Source organism: Narcine bancroftii, chromosome 6 (assembly GCF_036971445.1).
Source record: "Narcine bancroftii isolate sNarBan1 chromosome 6, sNarBan1.hap1, whole genome shotgun sequence".
In the NCBI taxonomy this organism is placed as follows: Eukaryota; Metazoa; Chordata; class Chondrichthyes; order Torpediniformes; family Narcinidae; genus Narcine; species Narcine bancroftii.
This window is the reverse complement of record NC_091474.1, coordinates 95,248,857-95,269,169: the sequence shown is the minus strand read 5'-3', so window position 1 is coordinate 95,269,169 and position 20,313 is coordinate 95,248,857. Positions and strand designations below refer to the sequence as shown.

Below are 20,313 nucleotides of genomic sequence, written 5' to 3'. Positions count from 1 at the left end.
GAAGCTGTCATTGAGGATGAAATAGTGAGACTTTTAGAACAAAGGGGTTCCATCAGGCAGACGTAGCATGGATTCAGAAAGCAGGTCTTGTTTGACAAACTTGCTGGAGTTCTTTGAGGATATAATGGGTGCAGAAGAGGAGAACAGGTTGATGTTGTATATCTGGATTTCCAGAAGGGGTTTGATAAGGTGCTGCACAAGAGACTTATCAATAAAATACAGATGAATGGAGTCGGGGGAAGTATATTGGCATGGATTGAGGATTGGTTAACTGACAGAAGGCAGAGTGTCGGGGTAAATGGGTGTTTCCTGATTGGCAGACAGTGATAAGTGGGGGGCCGCAGGGGTCGGTTCTGGGCCCGCAGCTGTTCACCATTTACATTGATGACTTGGAAGAGGGGACAGAGGATCATGTAGCCAAGTTTGTGGATGATAGTAAAATGAGTGGAAAAGCAAATTGTACAGAGGATGTGGAGAGGCTACAGAAGGATCTAGTTAAGGTAGGTGAGTGGGCAAAGGTCTGGCTGATGGAGGACAACGATAATAAATGTGAGGTCATCCACTTCGGTAGGAAAAATAGAAGAGCAGATTATTATTTAAATGGTGAAAAACTGCAGCAGGTGCTGTCGTGCTGAAGGACTTGGGAGTGCTTATGCATGAATCGCAAAAAGTTGGGTTGCAGGTACAACCGGTTATTAAGAAGGCAAATGGAATGTTGGCCTTCATCGCGAGAGGAATTGAATTCAAGAATAGAGAGGTCATGCTGTAACTATACAAAGTACTGTGAGGCCACCCCTGGAGGACTGTCTGCTCTCCTGGTCTCCATACTTGAGGAAGGATAGAATGGCCTTGGAGGAAGTCCAGAGGAGGTCCACCACCAGGTTGATTCCGGAGAAGAGGAGGTTGACCTACGATAAGAGGCTAAATCACCTGCAATTATCCTCACTCAAATTCAGAAGAATGAGAGGAGATCTTATAGAAAATTATAAAATTATAAAAGGGATAGAGGCAGTGAAATTATTTTAACTGGTCGGTGAGACCAGAACTAGGGGACACAGCCTCAAGTTTCAGGGAAGTAGATTTAAGGCAGAGATGAGGAAAAACTTTTTCCTAGAGAGTCGTGAATCTTTGGAATTCTCTGCCCAGGGAAGCAGTTAAAGCGACTTCATTAAACTTTAGATAATTAAATTTACATAAAAAAGAAATTAAGGGTTGCAGGGAAAAGGCAGGTAGGTGGAGTTGAGTCAATGATCAGATCAGCCATGATCTTATTGAACGGTGGAGCAGGTTTGATGGACTGGATGGTCGACTCCTGCTCCTATTTCTTACATTCTTAAAATTAGGGGTCAATCATGGGAACAGGCTATAATATCCCTGTGCCGTCCTGGTGAGCAAAAGTCCATGGTGTGCAATACCAGGCTATAGTGTTGGAGGCGGAATGTCATAGTAGGTGAAATTTAAGGATCTGGCTTGGGAACAAGGAATACAGGTGATGTCCTTGCATTGCAATATCTCTTGGCTGCACACCAGACGGGGAAATTGACCCCAATGATAAAGGAGATATTCTACCTCTCCAGCAATAAACCTGGTGACAACACTGCTGTTAAAGCACGCAGGAATGCTGGGTAAACTCCGCTGGTCTTGCACCGTCCATGGGAGATAAAGTTGTATCACCAACATTTTGGGCCTGAGCCCACCTTCAAGGAATCTGCGAGACCGGCTGAGATTGTCCTGCACTTTGGCAGACTTTCAACTTCCACAGCACGACTGTTTTCCAAATATTGTGAGGTAAATTTTGCTGATATTTTAATTAATGCTAAAGTCTCTGACAGTGTCTCTCTTCCCCCATCATCATGCCATCGCTTGCTTTTCTAAAAATCTTTCCTCTCCTCCGCTTCTTAAAATGAATCTTGCACTCTAGTCCACTGTCTCCTGGGATCTTTCGAGCTCCCCTCGCCACTGTCTATGCTCCATCTTCTTCTTCCTGCTCTCCATCAGCTTTATACAGGAGGCACAGCACCTCCTCCATCCCGAGCCGACTGCGGGTCGGACCCCAGGAGCTGAAGCAAGCTGCCCTGTGTTATCCTGCAGGCCCAGTGGAGGTGGACGTGCCAGGGATCCGGGTGGTTCACACCCAGTTTAATTCTCCTCTGCAAGTTTATTCCCAGCAAAACATTCTGGACAGTTTGCAGGGACAGATCTCAACAATAAGCCCCTCTGTTGGAAGGTAACAAGCCGGTATTGTTCTGCGCTGTGTGATGATGGTTTGTGATATTTGCTGCACACTTGCACGTCACTGGGGCCCCAAGTTCCTGCACGCAGTTTGGTTTTAACCGTCTCTGGCCTCGGCTTGTCATATCTGGAGTTGAAGGCATGAGAGGCAGCTTTCTGTGGATGCGAAGTGAAAAAGGATTCCCTGGCACCTTCCTCACAGAGCACAGAAACACACGGTGGCATGTTGATCAGAGCTTCACTAGCACTTTCTCCCACCTCTCTCTGTAATCATCCCACCCCCTCTCTGTAAAATCCCCCGTCCACTTCTCTGTAAAATTCCCCGTCCACTTCTCTCTGTAAAATCCCTCGTCCATTTCTCTGTAAAATCCCCCATCCACTTCTCTGTAAAATCCCTCATCCACCTCTCTGTAAAATCTCCCGTCCACTTCTCTCTGTAAAATCCCTTGTTCACTTCTCTCTGTAAAATCTCCCGTCCACTTCTCTGTAAAATCCCCGTCCACTTCTCTCTGTAAAATTCCCCGTCCACTTCTCTCTGTAAAACCCCCCCATCCACTTTTCTCTGTTAAGCCCCCCTCTTGTCCACCTCTCTTGGTTAAACCCCCCTCCTGTCCACCTCTCTTCCCTCTCGCCCTATAACTTGATTAATTTCCACCTGTCATTTCTCTGCCCAGCATTTCATGATTTATGCCCTGCTATCTCAATTGACAAACTTCTTTCCTTGGTCAGATCCCCGACATTCTTCTCCAAGTCAAGACAAACAATACCGATACCTAATCATAAACACCCCACCATCAACTATCTAGGAGTAGGCCAATTTTGGATCCAGTTAGCAGCATGCCTTGGATCCCTGTGCCTTCATCATCTGGCACAGCCTAGCATGTGTTGCCCTCATCCATCTCTTTGGCTACCTCCTCCGAAAAGCAAAGTCAAGTTTGTGAGACTGTTCAATACTCTGGGGCAATTTTCAATGGCCAATTAATCTTGCATTGGGTGTGCCTTGAGAATGTGGGAGGAGATTGGAACATCCAGAGCAAATCCACAACATCACAAAGAATGTGCAAACTCTGCCAAAGGTGGAGATTGAACCTGGTTCTCTAGCACCCACCTCTCCTGATCAGCCTACTTTGTTGTTCCTTTGTCCCTCGGGTGTTTACCAGCGACGGAGTCGAATCCCGTGCTGTCTGTAAGGAGTTTGTATGACTCCCCGTGTCTGCGTGGGTGTCCTCCGGGGGTTCCGGATTTCAGTTGTGGGTCAATCGGGTGTAATTGGGTGGCATGGGCTGGTGGGCCGATAGGGCCTGTTTAACTGTGCTGTATGTCTAAATTTAAACCGGCCTCTTGAGAGCACTAGCCTTAGTCCCTCACCAGTTGCAGGTGAAGGAGACCTTTCAGCCCATATCTTCAGACTGGACCGGAAGACACGAGGCAGACTAGTGACTGGCTCAAAGCATAATGCAGATTTGAGAAACCTGAAATAAAAGTGCATGTGCTCTGCAGTCGGGCAGCGCCTGTGGAGAGGGGAGTAGAAGTAATGCGGAAATCGACCTGACCCCCGCAGAGGATTGCACTCCACAGGCTGGAGGCCATGCATTTTTTCTGGCCATCCAAGCTCTTAAATAATAAAAAATCTGACTCCAGCCCTCATCCTTTTCACGTTGCCCTGCAACTTTCCCAACATAAAAATAATTTTGCTCATTTGTGAATTTCCTTTCAGCAACTTTTCTCCGGATCATTGCAACGTTTTGCATTAAATTTCTGATCTCCCGCCCTTTTTAAATCTGTGGTTACTGACCTGTTTCCAATCTGCTCCCTTCCCACAATGCTTAAATGCGTTAGTGAGATGCCTGTTGTGTTCAGTGATTAAAAGGATGGTGCATTCACCATGTTCACCACCACAGGTCAACCCAAAGAACCAGGGCTTGAGAATGCTGCTTCAAATTGTTGCCCTGAATTTGCCTGCTCGCATAATCAACCTCAGTGGCCAGGGCATAACTTAACTATTTGACGCAAGTCTCCCCAATGTAAAAGTTTGACTGGTTTTTGAGAAAGTCACGTTTTCGGGCAGGGTTAGACAACTATTCATGTAGTTGCTTCATTGCAAAATCTGCTGCTGTTTTGCTGACCACCGCGCATCGCAAGCAAATTGTTTGCTGGGCATCAGCTTAGAATGGAGATGGCTTTAGTGTGTCTGCTAAGTGGCACTGTGCCTGACAGTGGGCTGACGTAGGAGAAGAAATGAGCAGCCTGGGCTGTGCTCCTGGAATAAAGAGAATTCCATTCCCCAGCACCAATGACTTGTACCTAAAGGATGCGCAATCAGAGGGAGTTTCACTGTAGATGCAGTGATACTCGATGGGACAAGGACAGGCCAGAAAACACTCATCCCAAGCAAGAGACAATGGATTCCCATCAGGTGTCTGCCATTGGAAGGGCAGGAGATGGTAAGAAAGAAGTATGAGAATGTCTTGCACGGTAGAACAGAGAGATCTGGGATTCTATAATTCCTACAGGTAGATGGGGTTGTGAAGAGGGCTTTAGATACATTGGCCTTCATGAATCAAAATATTAAGTACAAGAGGTGGGATGGTGTGGTGAAGTTGTATAAGGCATTGGTGAGGCCAGATTTGGTGTATTGTATGTAGTTTTGGACATCGAACTACCGGAAAGATATCAATAAGATTGAAAGAGTTATTTTGTTAATGGCAGTGGCCTGAAGAGTGTTATTGGAGCAGAGGGACCTGGGATTGCAGATAAGATGGCAGCGCAGGTGGACGGAGCAGTGAAGAGAACATTTGGACACTTGCCTTCATCGGTTGGAGAACTGAATGCAAGTGTTGGGATGTCATATTGAAGTTATATAGACAGTGGTGTGGCCACACTTGGAATGTTGTGTCCTATTTTGGTCACCTTGCTATAGGAAGGATATCGTAAAGTTGGAAAGGTTACAGAAGAGGTTTATGAAGTTATTGCCAGGATTGGGGAGATTGAATTTTTGTGAGAGAAGGGGGAAAAAATAAGACTTGATTTCCTATGAATGTCAGATACAGAGAGGGGATCTCATTGAAGTCCATAAAATCTTGAGGGGATAGTTGCCCACCATCTCCTGGAGTCAGACCACCTAAGACGAGAAGGGATAGCCTCAAGGTGAGGGGAACAGGATTCAGAAGAGACGTGAGAGGTCAGTTCTTCACTCAGAGTGCACATGGAACAAGCAAAGTTCAGTGTATTGAAAAGGGAGTTGGGTGTGAGCCTTATGAGATCAAGAGGTATGGTAAAAAGGTAGGAATAGGGGACTGAAGTCATGTGATCAGCTCTGATCATATTGATTGGTAGTTAAGGCTTACATCAAAGCATTCGATGACATTCTGCATAGTAATAAGCTATCCCGGAAGGTTAGATTGGAGGGATTCAAGGTGAGAGAACAGAATGGATAAAAACTTGGCTTCTTGGAAGAAAGCAGTAGTAAAAGGTTGTTTCTTGGACTGGAGGCCTGTGCCACAGGGTTCAGTGCTGTGCCTATTGTGGCTTGTGATCGATATCAATAATGTTGATTAAAATGTACGTGGCATGATTAGCAAGTTTGCTGATGACACTGAAGCATCTGGTATTCTAGCTATTGAAGACTGTTGCCAAAGATTCCCACAGGATCGTGATCTGTCGGGTAGGCGGGCATTGAAATGGTTGATGGAATTTAATGCAGAGAAATGTAAGGAATAATATTTTGGGATGTCTTGCGCAGATTGGGCCTCCATAGTGAATGGGAGGGAGTGACATGGAGCAAAGGGATCAAGGAGAACCGATACATAGTACCTTGAAAGTGGCATCACAGGTATATAGGCTGGTCAAAGGCATTTCAGAACATTGCCTTTCATCAGTCAAGAGTATTGAGTATAGAAGGTGTGGCAGTTGCACAAGTCATTGGTGAGGCCTCGTTTGGAGAGTTGCATTCAGGTTTGGTCACCGCACTGCAGAAAAGATGTTCTCCAGCTGAAGAGGGTGCAGAGAAGATTTAAGAGGATGTTGCCAGGACTCGGGGGCCTGAACTACAGAGAGAGAGGTGGAGCAGGTTGGGGCTTTCTTCCTTGGAGCCCAGTAGGATGAGGGATGAATTCAAGTGATAGTTTCAAGCTCGATTTTAATATTTAAGGAAAAGTTGGATAGGTCTGTGGATGAAAGGGGTGGGGTGGGTGTGGGCCATTTGGACTAGGTGGGAGAAAATGTTTGGCATGGACTAGAAGGGCTGAACTGGCCTGTTTCTGTGTTGTAATTGTTATATGGTTATGGTTATATAAGGGTGCACAAAATCATGTGAAGAATATGTTGGGTGAACCCAGAGTAGGCGAATTGGTAACCAGAGGTCTTGGGGGTTTGGTGAAGATGATAAGAACCCAAGGGGTAATGTTTTTACACAGAGGCTGGTGGATGTATGGAACAGGCTGCTAGAGGAAGTGATTGAGGCAGGAACTTTTCTAAAGTTTAAGAAACATTTGGGTGGATCTCGACTCGTGGTTCTCAACCTTTTGCTTTCCTCTCACATCCCACTTGAAGTAAATCACCTCACCTATGGGATCAGTGCTCCGTGGTTAGTAAGGGATTACTTAAGATGATATGTGAGTGGGAGGAAAAAAATGTTGAGACCCACAGGTCTAGGAGGATGCAGGCAGGTAGCCTGGATGAGGGTGGGTCATTTTGGTCAGCGTGGGCTGGTTGTTCTGAAGGGCCCTTTTCCACGCTGTTTTCTACAATTCTTTGATCCAGACAAGGAGCTCCCAAGGGCAGGATTGAACCCAGGTCATGGGAGCCAGCAGCCCTGCCATCGTCAACAATGAGCTGAACTGCAGCAGACCATTCTGGGCGATCCCTCCAGTCAAACCTGGTCAGGACATAGCCCTGGCCACTTGTGGGATTCCCAGGTGTAATTAAGGCGGAAATGATCCAATCATTTCTTCAGTCACTGTATGGTTGATGAAATTCGGGGCTGGTTCACGGTCACCCTTCACTGATGAGCTTTACTTTGCATGATTTTGGCATTGGAATCTGGCGAGAGATCTTCACCCCATTGGCCATGAAAGTAACCACACGTTTTGATGCTCCGTGTTCCTATTTCTTCTTTACATTTTGCACTCCAGCTTAGAGCCAGTGAAGCCGCCATCTAAACCCATGGTGGATACGGAGTCAGAAGTTTACAAGATGCTGCAGGACAACCAGGAGACAGAGGAGTCACCTCGGCAGTCGGCCTCGTTCCGTGTGCTGCAGGAGATCTTGGAGTGTGAGGCCAACGGTAGGGTTGCGCCATGCTGGCATTCCACCGCCGTGCTCACTCCCCTTGCATTGTGCCACTGGGGCCCAGAGAAGCGAGGGTGCTCGCTGAGCTGCGCAGACCTCAGACTCGACGGGATAGATGTGGCCTTAACTGTCCCTCGGACAGGGGAGAGATTGAAAGAGCGCAGAGGAAATTTACTTGGATGTTGACAGGTCTTGAGGAACTGAGTTACAGGGAAAGTTTAATTAGGTTAAAATTATAGGAAGGATATAAATAAGGTTGAGAGGGTGCAAAGGTTTACAAAAATGTTGCCTGGATTGCAGTATCTTGAAAACGGAGAAATATTGAGTAGACTGGGCCTTTATTCATTGGAGCATAGAGGGTTGAGAGGGGATTTGATAGAGGTATTTAAAATTATGAATGGAATAGATAGAGTAGATGTGAATATGCTCTTTCCCTGGAGGGTAGGGGAGATTGGTACAAGGGGTCATAAGGTAGGGTTAGGGGGCAAAACTTTAGGAATAATATGAGGATGCTTCTTCACTCAGAGAGTGGTGGCTGAGTGGAACGGAAGAGGTGGTTGTGGCAGGGTCAATTCTGTCATTTAAAAGGAGGTTAGATGAGTACATGGATGTGAGGGGTTGGTGGGTTATGGGCAAGGGAGTGGGTCGGTGGAACTTGTGGAGATCGGTGCGGACTGGAAGGGCCGATATGGCCTGTTTCCATACTGTAAATTGATATATGGTTATATGTTATAGGTTAAGATTTTATTCCCTGGAATGTTGGAGAAGGAGTATAGATAATGAGTATAGATAAATGATGATGAGTATAGATAAATGCAAGCAGGCTTTTTATACCGAGGTTGGATGAGTCAAGAAAGAGGGGACATGGTTTAAGGGTGAGATGTTTAGGAGGAACATTATCCAGAGAGTAGTGGGAGCGAGCTGCCAGCTGAAGTGGTGAATGTGGGCTCGATTTTGACATTTTAATGAAAATATTGGATAGGTTCATGGGTGAAAGGGATATGGTCCGGGTGTAGGTTGATTTGGCATAGAGTAGATGGGCCAAAGGGGCTTTTTCTGTTCTATGGATGTCACTGTCTGAGAATACAAGGCCGACCCTTCAGAATGGAGAGAAAATAATAGAATCCTTACAGGAGACATTGAGAAATGTCCTCAGTCAGAGGGTGGTGAATCTTTGGAATCCTCTGTTCCAGAAGGCTACGGAGATTCAGACACTGAGTATATTGGACACAGAGGCCGATTAGATTTTTACCATGATTTTATTGGTTGTAGAACAGCACAGCAGAGGCTGACATGTCTGTGCTGGATGTGACGCTCAATTTAAACTAAGATTTTGCTGCTCGCCCGTGACACATCCCTGCTCATTCATGGTGTCATTTCATGGGTCCATGGGATGGATTGGAGGGATCCGATAAACCACTCCTGCTTTTTTAATTTTCTTGGATTGAAGGCCAAAGGGAAAGCGGTTAGAGGTGTTGAAAATATTGAACAGGTTCCCCAGAAAAGTGGGAACATTGGGAGTGAGGACACATGTCCTTCCAGATCAACTCGGAGAAATTGCACATATCGGACACTGGCATCCGCAGATCAGCCTGAGATTAATCCCAGTGATCTTAAAGAAGACTAAGGCAGGGCTTGTTCCCTTCCTGAAGGCTCTTTTTAACCATTTGTTGCCAAAAGACTTAGGAGGAGAATTAGACCATTCGACCCATTGAGTCTGCTCTGCCATTCAAATCATTTCTAGTGCATATGTCAACTATCTCACCAGCAAGAAATTCCCTCGCTTTTCGTTATAGTGTTTTTAAATAAAGCCGCAACATTAGCCAGTTCCCAGTCTCTTGGCGCCTCATCCGCGGCTAAGGAAGATGTGGAAATCTCTGCCAGACACCCAGGAATTTATCCTCTTGCTTCCCACAGTTTCCACAAATGCACCTGGTCAGGTTCTGGGATATATCCACCTCAAGTCTCTTCAAGACTGCCAATTCCTTCTCTTGGTCAATATTGACACTTTTCCAGATAATGCTGTTCCCTGAACTTTCTGAGTTAAATGGCATTTGCCATTCCTCGCCCAACGTTACCGGTTAATCTCGATCTTGTTGTAGCTAGTATTCTCCCCCACTGTCTGCCGTACCACCAATTGTGGCACTCTCCACCAACTTGCCATTCTCCTTCAGGTTACACAAGCAATACCTCACCTGTCCATTTCCTTCTACCAAAACTGAAGTATGTGTTGAACTTGTCCTAATTGTAATTTCCCAAGTAAAAACACTGAAAGGCTGGAGTGACCATAGGAGGTAAAGATATTGAACCAATGTATCGGGACTGAGCCCTTCTTCGAGGTACGAGCAGAAAGCAGGCAGGCACCTGAACTAAAGTGAAGGAGTACAGTCCTATGGTTAATTGGATATCGAGAGAAGGCCAGGAAAGATAAGAATTCATTTGGAGGGGAGGTTAGCTATGTGAGTGCAGAACTGGGGTAAAGGGAAATGAGAAGAGAAAGAGAGAGAGTAAGGAGACTTAGGGAAAGAATGGGGGGGGGGGGTGTTGGTTAAGGGAAACCAGAGGCGTTGATGTTAATTCCATCCGGAGGAGGGGGCCCTGGTGGAATATGAGGTCTTGTTCCTCCAATTTGTGTGTAGTCTCACCCTGGCAGTGCATGAGACCGTGGACAGGCAAGCTAGCAAGGGAATGGGACAGGGAATTGAAATGGGTGGCCACTGGGAAATCTCTGCTATTCCAGTGGACAGAGCCGAGGTGCTCAATGAAGCCATCTCTAGTCCGCGGCCAGTGTCTCTGATGTAGAGGAGACCACAACGGGTGTCTGGACCTAGACTTAGTTTGGCCTATGCATTCTCAAGACAAGGATGTTGCTGCCAAACGGAGGTTGATTGCCCTCTGGTGGTAAGATATTCTTCCATCAAGTTCAAGTTTATTATTATCTGACTGTGCATGTACATATATGACCGGATGAAACAGCGTTTCTCCCTATCACAGTCACAGACAGGGGGACACAGGCTCCATAAAGGGGGTTAGTGTAGTGATTAGTGCAAGACTATTACACCGCCAGCATTCTGGGTTCGAATCTGTCACTGTCTGTAAGGAGTTTGTACCTTCTCCTCATGTCTGCGTGGGTTTCCTATGGTCTGTCCATGGTCTCGTACTGCCAGGGTGCGACCACACGCAAATTGGAGAACAAGACCTCATATTCCATCTAGGCACCCTCCAGCTGGACTGCTATTCACATCAATGTCTCTGGTTTCCCTTATCCAACCACCACCCCCCCCCCTCCTTTCCCTAAGTCTCCTTTCCTCTGGGTTTCCTTCCACCCTTCAAAACATACAGGGGATGTAGGTTAGTTGGGTGGAACGGGCTTATGGGTCAAAAGGGCCTGTTACCAAGCTAAATTAAAAAAATTAATTAGACACATACACAAATGTATAATATGTTTACGAAACTAGACTGTTCCTGTGAAACCTTTCAGAAGTCAAAAGGGTGTAAAACGAAGACCCATTCACTACTATTGAAGGCTATTTTGAAAAAATCTTTTTTGTTTCTTTATTTTTTGAAGTATTAATATTGAAATTAAAAGTTGAGGCCTGGTTCTGATTGTAATCGCTCAGATAATAGGTTGGGGTTAGAAATTACATTAATTGTAGGATTTTTTTCCCTTTCTTTATCAACAACATGGATGATACATGTCTTGTTTACCGCTGTTTACTATCTGTAATTTTAATTTATTTTTACCTAAACTTCATATCATAAATATCCACAACACCTTTCCCACTGCCACCCTGTCCCAGGAAATAACTGGGAATTTACTGTGGACAGGGTCCAGTGGAAAAGAACCACTGTCCGAATGCCGGTGTCAAATGACGTAATTTCACGTCAGGGATTAACCACCTCCAACCCTACTCATATCCCCGGGGTTTGCTGACAAAATCTAGTGTAAAGGGACAGCACAAAGTCACCCATTTCCTAGTTGAAGGTAGAACACTCTGATCTCAAGGAATGAGTTGTGTTCAGCGGAAAAGCAATTAGTGTCCCAGTTAAGGGTGGTCCAGTGGAAATGGCGCAAAGAGCTTCCTATCCCAGGACCCCGCACGGCTAATGTACCTGGGATGCCAGTGGAAAAGGGGCTTTTGTATTTGATATTATTATTTTATCAAACACCAGTAAAAAGATTTAAAAAAAAAGGCTATTTTCATAAAAGCGAATTTGCGTAAAACGAGTATTTGCCAAGTGGGCTGCCCTCGTATAAATATTATGAGATAATTTACTGATTTCATACAAACCAACCTACTCCTTCTGGTGAAGATAACTTTGGTTTGGTAGTTCTTTGATTTTGTCCCAGTGTCAAAGAGTCCATCCAAATGTGGTCTGTGGGTGGCTTGGTGGGGACATGAGCGGCATGGTGGGGATGTGCTGGCATGGTAGATCTTGTTATATTACTGCACTCTATGCCTACTGCACCTTGGCCGAGCTGGTGAGGTTCAAATGACGACTCGCCAGCAGTGGAGGAGGTGAAAGTTTAAAATAAATAATGTGGGCAAAGGTAGAATTCTCTTTTTTTTAATTGGATTGGCAGGTCAGTCAGAAAAGCCATCTGGGTTCCGGAAAGTCAAGGCTCCTGCCACCAAGGTCGCCTCAACGGTGGGAAGTGTACAGAAGCTACCTGTGTGTGAGATATGCGACCGCGGCATTGTGTAAGTGTGCACCCTGGCTGGCACGGTGGAGGGTGGGCTGGATAACTCCATGGGTCGAGAGAGGCAAGGACCCAGCGGTTTGGGGAGCTGCTGTTGAGGAGACTGGGCCCGCCTGTAAAGAGGGGGAAAGCGATGGGGCAAGAAGGGCTTCGGGATTTACAATGATATTTTTAATGATACATGGTGGAAGGCCCTTCTGGCCATTGAAAACTGTACCATCCAATTACCTTTGGAATGTGGGAGAAACCAGAGGACCGGGAGAAACCCCATGGAAGTGATGGGAGAATGTACCAACTCCCTACACACAGTGGGTGATCAAATCCAGGTTGCGAGTGCTACTATGTTGCACTAGCCACCATGTTAACTGGGCTGAGTTCAAGAGGGGATAGTGAGGATGGAGGAGCTGGTGGGACAGTATCTGGCAGTGGGAGGGACCAAGGTGTGTGAGGAGTCCAGTGTGGGAGGGGCCAGGTGTGTGGTTGGCCCTGGTGAGGCAGGGGCCTCAAATTGGGTGGGACCAAGTAGGGGGGGGGGAGCTCAATGTGGGTGGGCCCAAGTATGGGGGGGAGCTCAATGTGGGTGGGCCCAGGTGTAGAAGGGGCCCAGGTGTGGGGGGGCCTCAATGCAGATGGGCCTAGTTGAGGGAGGGGCCTCAATGCAGTAGGCCCAGGTCAGGGGGGTGCCTCAATGTGGGTTGGGCCAGGAGTGAAATGGGCCTCAATGCAGTAGGCCCAGGTCAGGGGGGTGCCTCAATGTGGGTTGGGCCAGGAGTGAAATGGGCCTCAATGTGGGTGGGCCCAGGTGTGGGAGGGCCCTCAAAAATGAGGGGTGGGGTGGGAGAGTGGTGACTCCCACAGAGAGAGACAGAGAATCATGTCAGTTCTCCTACAACCGTAGAGACCCTTGACATTAACATTGTGGTCCATGTAAAACATAGCTAGGATAGAGGAAGCGAAGCCCTGCCTATCTTCAAATGGGGCCAGTGATGGTCACCTTGGTGTGAGCTGTCTTCCTCAGCTTGTGCAGGGTACTGAGGCCATAGTCTGATCTGCACTGAGCCCATGACTGACTTTTAATAACATGCAGTGGTCAGAGAGAAGGAAGAAGGACATAGGAACGGATCATTCTGGCCAAGCCTCTGGCTGCGGATTAACTAAGTGACCATGCAGTTTTTTTTACTGCATTGTAGCCCTTCAGCCCACAATGTTGTGCTGACCTATATTAACCTATCTATCTAAACCTTCTCTACCTCACACCCATAACCTTTCATTTTCATGTCCCTATCTAAGAAACGTTTGAATGTCTTCATTGCACCACCACCCCCATTTCAGGTGCCCACCACTCTCTGAGTAAAATATTTTGCCTCTAAACTTTCCTCCCCTCACCTGAAACAGATGCCCTCTGGTATTAGCCATTGCCACCTGGGGGAGAAAGGCACTGGCTGTCCACTCTCCCTATGTTTTTCATAATCTTGTGCACCTCTATTAAGTCCCCTCTCATTCTCTGTCACTTCAAGGAAGAAAAATAATCTGAGTTCGCTCAACCTTTCTTCAAAGACATCATGATGGTAAATCTCTGCATCTTTTCCAAGGCTTCCATAGCCTTGCTCTAATGAGGTGACTAGAACTGAACACAACAGTCCAAACAGTGGAATAGGTAGTTCTGGCCAAACTTCTGGCTGCAGTGACTTTTTTATTGCTTCATTAGATAGAACACCCTTTGGCTGACCTTGCAATGTTATGTAATGGCCCTTGAACTCAAGTCCCCCAACTAATGAAAGTCTGTGACTTTGCTCCCCTTCATTTTACACGCTGTAAACTTAGGACATGGACAACAGGTTTGGGATTTTCTCAGTTGCAGAAGAATGCTGTGGCCTGATCCACTAATGTTCCGTCCTGATGTTCTTCCCCCGCCCCCCCTCTGTCACACGGACCCAAGGTCCCCAGGATGTGTTCCCCATTCTGTGGAGCTCTCAGTTAATATGGACCCCCCTGAGATCTTGCTCCCGAGCTCTTCAGTACCTAAGAGCACACCCATGCTGGGGTTAGGGAGGCTGGCATTGGGCTCTGAGGGGCTGCTTTTTGTGGATGAATATCCACGCTCATTTTCGAGACCCGTTCACAGACTGTCACTTCCAGGGATGGAGAATGGGGGGAGGTGGGAGGCCAGGGTACAGGTGGCCCAGCCTATAGCAGGAGCAGGGCTGGAATCCTCCCCATCACCTTCCCACCCTGCAGACATGATGCTGGAAAAACTCGCCTGGTCAAACGGCATCCTTTAGGCAGCAAAGATACATAACCATCATTTCGGGCTTGAGCCCTTCATCAAGGAATGAAAAAGTGTGGGCAGGTGCCTGAACAAAATGGTGGGGATGGGGAACTCGGTCCCACGGGCAGGTGGTAATAAGTGGGTAAGGGAAGGAGGGCACAGCAGCAAGCAACGGGAAGAGGGATGGTCATTCTCCCTCCCTCTCCTTCCCCTTTGTCTTCTTTCCTCCACCCCCTTCCCATTCACAGAGCCGTCCTCCCTCCTCCTGCTTGCTGCTGTGCCCTCCCTCCCTTATCCATCCATTACCTGTGGGACTCTGCTCCTCCCCTTTCCTCTCCCCTCTACCATTTTGTTCGGGCCCCTGTCTTCATTTTGTTCATACCTTGATGTTCATACCTCGATGAGCCTGTTTCAGGCTCAAGCTTGAAATGTCTTTGCATTATGAAGTCCGCTGTTTGGCCTGTGGAGTTTCTCCAGCATCGTGTTTCTCCCGTCCCCACCCTGCACAGCTGAACTTCTGAAGTGAGGACCTTCTCCAGACATCTCTCTCTCTCTGGCCCAATGTTTTCAGTCAATTAACTTTTGCAGTCACGAAGTGGTGCGTTGCTGGTTGTTTTCCTCCAGTCCCAGAACAAGGGGCAGGCTGATTGTGGATTGTTTGTTTTGGAAATGTTGCAGGGGCATGATTGTGAAAGTGCGTGACCGGTTCCGCCATCCGGAATGTTACGTCTGCAAGGACTGTGGGACGAACCTGAAGCAGAAAGGCCATTTCTTTGTGGAGGACGCCATCTATTGCGAGCAGCACGCCAGGGAGCGAAACGCACCTCCCGAGGGTTATGACGTCGTCACTGTCTTCCCCAAATCATAAGCCATGCTGTCAGAAGCGATGCTTCCCAACCTGTGCATGCCTACGTGAGCTTCCTGTCACACGCCTTTTACAAAAATTGATACATTTCTGTAACCACTTCGTACAAAGGCCTCTCTAATGGAACAAGGAACAATTAAACCATACATCTTTACCTTTGGATTTTGCCTTCATTTTCTCTTGATTTCTTCTGCCTTCTTCCCTCTTGAAAGACATTGGTTCTCTCAGGGCAAAGCCCACGCACGTTGGAGAAGCTCAGCAGGTCACGTAGCATCCATTGGAAGTAAAATGAGATCAGCCTTTTGTCAACTTAAGACCCTTTGAGCACAGTTCCATTAGACCCTGCTTTCCCTCGAGATATTAGTTTTAATGTAGAGGTACTGTGGAGTAACAAGCCCTTCATCCAAATCGACCTATTAATTCCATGTGGAGGGAAAACAGCACAGTCATGGGGAGGACATACAAACTCCTTTTGTAACGCTTGATTCAGACCAGGACCACTGGTGCTGCAGTAGCCCTGACTTCCTGGTTCTCGCTCACTCCTGGCTAAAGCATAATTCTGCAGCTGCTCTGAGTCCTTTTTCCCCTGCGTGTGAGCTTTGAGGGGCTGTTAGGGAGCTTAGGTGGAATTTATTGCTGCCGAGGGCTGAGGAGGCTGTCGGTCGGTGCAGTAAAAATCCCCGTTATCCGGAATTCAAGCAACTGGCAGCCTCTAGCAATTGGCATGAAAATCGCAGAAAATAAATAGGTTAAAAAATAAAATTGGTGCCCCCTCCCAGTGGTCAGTTCACCAATCATGCCACACGCAATCTCAAGTAACTGGTAAATTCATTTATCCAGCATCTACCAGTCCCCATAGGTGCCGGATACTGAGGGTTTTACTGTATATTAAAGCAGAAGTTGAGATGTCAATTGTACAAGTACAACTGGATGAAACAGCATTCTTCAGTCCTCAGTGTAAAATCATGCAAAATCAGAGATTGGCAGAGCACAAATGTTCTTGATTTGTAAGCTTATGGGGAGAAGGCAGGAGAATTGGATTGTGGAAAAATGGGTAGGCTGGGATTTGAATGGTGGAGCAGACTTGATGGGCCAAATGGCCTAATTCTGCTGGGTGGGGTCTAAGTCCAATTGTCTCCAACTGGCTCAACTTGACCTGTAAACAGTGTTGGGCCCTGAGTTTTGGCCCTTTGGGTTCACTCTGACCCCGTCGCCCAGTTCACCCACAATAACTGGGAACCACGATGACTTTCCAAGCCATGAAACCATCCAGCAAGGCCTCAAACAAATGTTGCTGAGCTGAATCGGGCACTGCACCTTGCCGTAAGCGAGCAGCTGATCAAAGGTAGATTTTTGAGGAGCATTGTAAAACTTCTGAATTTTTCATTAAACAATTTCACCCCACCAAATTATTATTACCTTGACTGCACTATTTTTGCATCACAGTTAGCATGAAGCTATTCCAGCCCAGCGACCCAGGTTTGTACATTCTCCCTGTGACCGTATGGGTGTTCTGGTTTCCTCCAACATCCCTGAGACGTGCAGGGTTAGTAGGGTTCAGATCTGTTGATAGAGTCACACAGCATGGAAACAGTCCTTCAACTTGCCAACGCCAACCAAAATGTTCCACCCATGCTAGCCCCTCCTGCCTGCATGTGGCCCAATACCTCTAAACCAGTGGCTCTCCACCTTTTTCCACTCACACACTACCTTGATTAATTGCTTACCAACCACAGAGCATCCAAGGCATAAGGGATTACTTCAAGTGGCATGTAAATGGTTGAGAACGACAGCTGTAGATCCATGTATGTCCAATTTCTTCTCTTAAATGTTGCCATAGTACCTGCCTCAACCAGCTGTTCCAAGACTCTTAAATATCTCTCTGCCCCTCACCTTGAACCTTTGTCCTATGGTCCTCGATTCCACTACCCTGCGTTCACCTGATCTACACCTCCATGAGACCACGCCTCATCCTCTTGCACTCAAGTGTCGAGGAGTCAAAAGAAAGTTGTTTTGGAGTTGCCGAGGTGCAGATAAGTGTCCAACTTAATGTCTGAACTTCTTCCTCGTTTTGAGTCACGTCACCAGCGCATTTAAGGATTTTTGGCTTGTTGTCTGTGTCAAATATGAGAGCCTCTCTCTCACTGACACTGCATCTGTTAGCTGAGCTTCACTCTACCATGGTTTGATAAGCAGTCTAGCTGACGAGAATTAAACACTAATGAAGTGACATCCTGTTTGTAAATGCTCGTAGCAAATAGTAACAAACGAGCTCGGCATGTTCAGTGGTTGGAGAGATGGAGACATCATATTCACTCAGTCTAGCTTGTATACTGATGAGCATGTCAGTTTGGAGCCTGTGGCCCTGAAGCAATCAGGGAGAAACATTGGGTTCATCATATGAGCTTCTCAGCCAGTGTGGGACATCACTGAAGACACTAAGCCTCTGATGTGGGAGTCCAAGAGTGCAGCCAAATGCTCAATAGGGGAACTTCCTTATGTAAAATGAACTGTGCTGTTAGATAGCTGTGGGACCCATACAATTGACCTGATGGGCGGAGTTGGGGGTGTGGGTGGCAGTGAAGGTTACCCCAGCATGGGCGCAATATGCAAAAGCACTGGAGAAACTCAGCAGGTCTAGCAGCATCCATGGGAAGTGAAGGGTAACCGACGTTTTGGACCTGAGCCCTTTGTTGAGTGCAAGACAACTGGCAGGGGGGAGGGGAGAGGAGGGTAGGCTAACAGGTAGATTCAGGTGAGCAGGTAGAGGAGAGGAAAGCTGATGGGGTAATAGGGTCCTCTGAAAGGAGAGCAGAGGAGTCGGGAAAGAGACATGGGAGAGGGTTTACGGAAATTGGAGAAGTTGACGTTAACGCTGTCTGGGTGGAAAATACCAAGACATAGTTCCACCCGTTGGCGAGTGGCCTCACTTTGGCCGTGCATGAGACCACGGACACGCCTGCCAGTGTGGGAATGGCGTGTGGAAATAAAATGGTGGGCCGCTGCGAGGTCCTTGCTGTCGCAGCGGACAGAGTGAAGGTGCTCCCTCCCTTTATATGCCAGTTTTCTATTATATAATACCTTGACAAAAGGCATTACACTTCAGGTAGTTGTGTGACTTGCTGAGTTTCTCCAACACGTTTGTGCGATGCACTCGACCACAAGGTCGAGCATGGGACGATGGAACCAGACTTCGAATAGGACGATCTTCAGAAATTTTTCAGAAATTTTGGTGCCTTGGTTATTAATGATCTCTCAATAAAGTACATTGGCACATACATATCTGATTGTTATCCTGCTGCTTGAGCTGTGATCTCACTGTGTTCATGCCAGCAACCTGAGTTTCTACATTATACCTCAAAAATGAAGCACTTTAAAATAGCCCAAAGTCATGAAATGCACCTTTTAAGACAAATTACCTGTTAAATCATGATGTACGGGACACACTAACCCATTAATAGCTCATTCATCTCTGCCACCATGCTTCCTGTATCTGACACGCACAGTTTGTGAGTCCTGACCTTGTCAGCGACAACGACGAGTCGCACGACAGAGAAGAGGTGGAAAATCTCATGGTTCGAGAGGAACATCCTGAGTCTCAACGTGGACAAGATGAAGGAGATATGATCGTGGACTTCAGGAGGACCAGGATTGACCACCTTCTCCTACACATCAATAACTTGGTAGTGGAGAGAATAGAGGGCGCCACGTTCCTTGGATTCCACTTAACTAGTGACTTATTGTGGGCACACGACATCTCACTTGTCAGGAAGGTGCAACAGCGACTGCACCTACTTAGAAGACTGAAGCAGGCAAGGCTATCAGCAATCCTGTCTACAGGAGCTCCATCAAGAGTGTCCTGTCCAAATGAATCAGGGAATTGCTGTAGAGAATTGGATTGGAGGTCAATCCACAAGACCATAAGAGTGGCAGAGAGGATCGAAGGGTTCCCCCTCCTCCCCATCGCCATGATCTACCGGGATGGTTGTCTGAAGAGGGCATGCAAATTCTTTGAAGACTCCTTCCACCCTGCAATGCAGCATCTTTTAGGTGTTCCCGTCGGGGAAGAGATATGGGAATATCAGAGTCAGCGTCACCAGGCTGAGGAACAGCTTCTTCCGGCAAGAAGTGAGAACGGTGAACGACCAAAGGAACTGCTCGCACTAACCATCCAAAACTCATATTTGCAACACGAGTTATTTATTTATTTTTATATATGTATATTTGTTCTGTGTATGTATTGTTCGTATGTGTGTTATGTGCCCTATTGGAGACTCCGGACTTTCAAAGGATCTTCATATCTTGTGAAATACTTCTGAAAAGTAGTGTTTGTTCACAGCAAGGAAGAAGACTGCTTCTCAGTGATTGTGAAGAGAGTTGGTGGGACAGGGTGATACCTGCATTCGTGCAAGATGAATATCTGCTGTTCAACCCACGCAGGCTGCGGGTTGCTGGCGAGTTGCGGTCAACGGACTCAAAGTAGGCTGCAGACTGCTGGACAAAGGCTTGAGCCTGGCTGAAAGGGGTACAAGGTAGTGGATTGATGGGAGAAAGGGGGGAAACAAGGGCAGGAAGGGTTCCCGAGAGACCTCGTCCACTGAAGGCTTCCTGATTGGTGGTTTGGATTTGGAGCTCAGGTCGTTGAAGGTTCGAACTGAAGTCTGTCAGGTTGTGGAGGTTGAGGGAGCACCGGAGGTGGATCCATGGACATTCAGTGGCTCTGGAGGTGGTGGGGGGGTGGGGTGGGGGTGAAGCTCTCTTCTTTGACTGTAAGGGATGTCCGGAAATTTCTGTCGGTGAATCTTTGTCAGCCTTGCAGCAGACTAAATGCAATTTTGTGTAATATTATAAATGTTTCAATAGAAAGATGTGATGTTGTTGGAGAGGGTGCAGAGGAGATTTACTAGGATGATTCCGGAATGTAAGGGCTAACGTACGAGGAGCGTTTGGCAGCTC

General features: G+C 47.1%; 1 protein-coding gene across 4 annotated transcripts in view; it reads left to right on the top strand.

Moving 5' to 3' along the window:
* The window catches only part of pdlim1 (PDZ and LIM domain 1 (elfin)), a 115,866-nt gene extending 100,349 nt beyond the window's left edge, over nucleotides 1-15,517 (top strand). For 3 of the 4 annotated variants that reach the window (XM_069885790.1, XM_069885787.1, XM_069885791.1), the window contains 4 exons: nucleotides 1,922-2,227; nucleotides 7,365-7,516; nucleotides 12,107-12,224; nucleotides 15,171-15,517. In XM_069885790.1, the coding sequence (XP_069741891.1) occupies nucleotides 1,922-2,227; nucleotides 7,365-7,516; nucleotides 12,107-12,224; nucleotides 15,171-15,360 (766 nt within the window). In that variant the 3' untranslated portion in view covers nucleotides 15,361-15,517. The remainder of the gene's footprint in view (nucleotides 1-1,921; nucleotides 2,228-7,364; nucleotides 7,517-12,106; nucleotides 12,225-15,170) is intronic. The other variant, XM_069885789.1, reaches the window with a different exon arrangement.
* The last annotated feature ends 4,796 nt before the right edge of the window (nucleotides 15,518-20,313 follow it).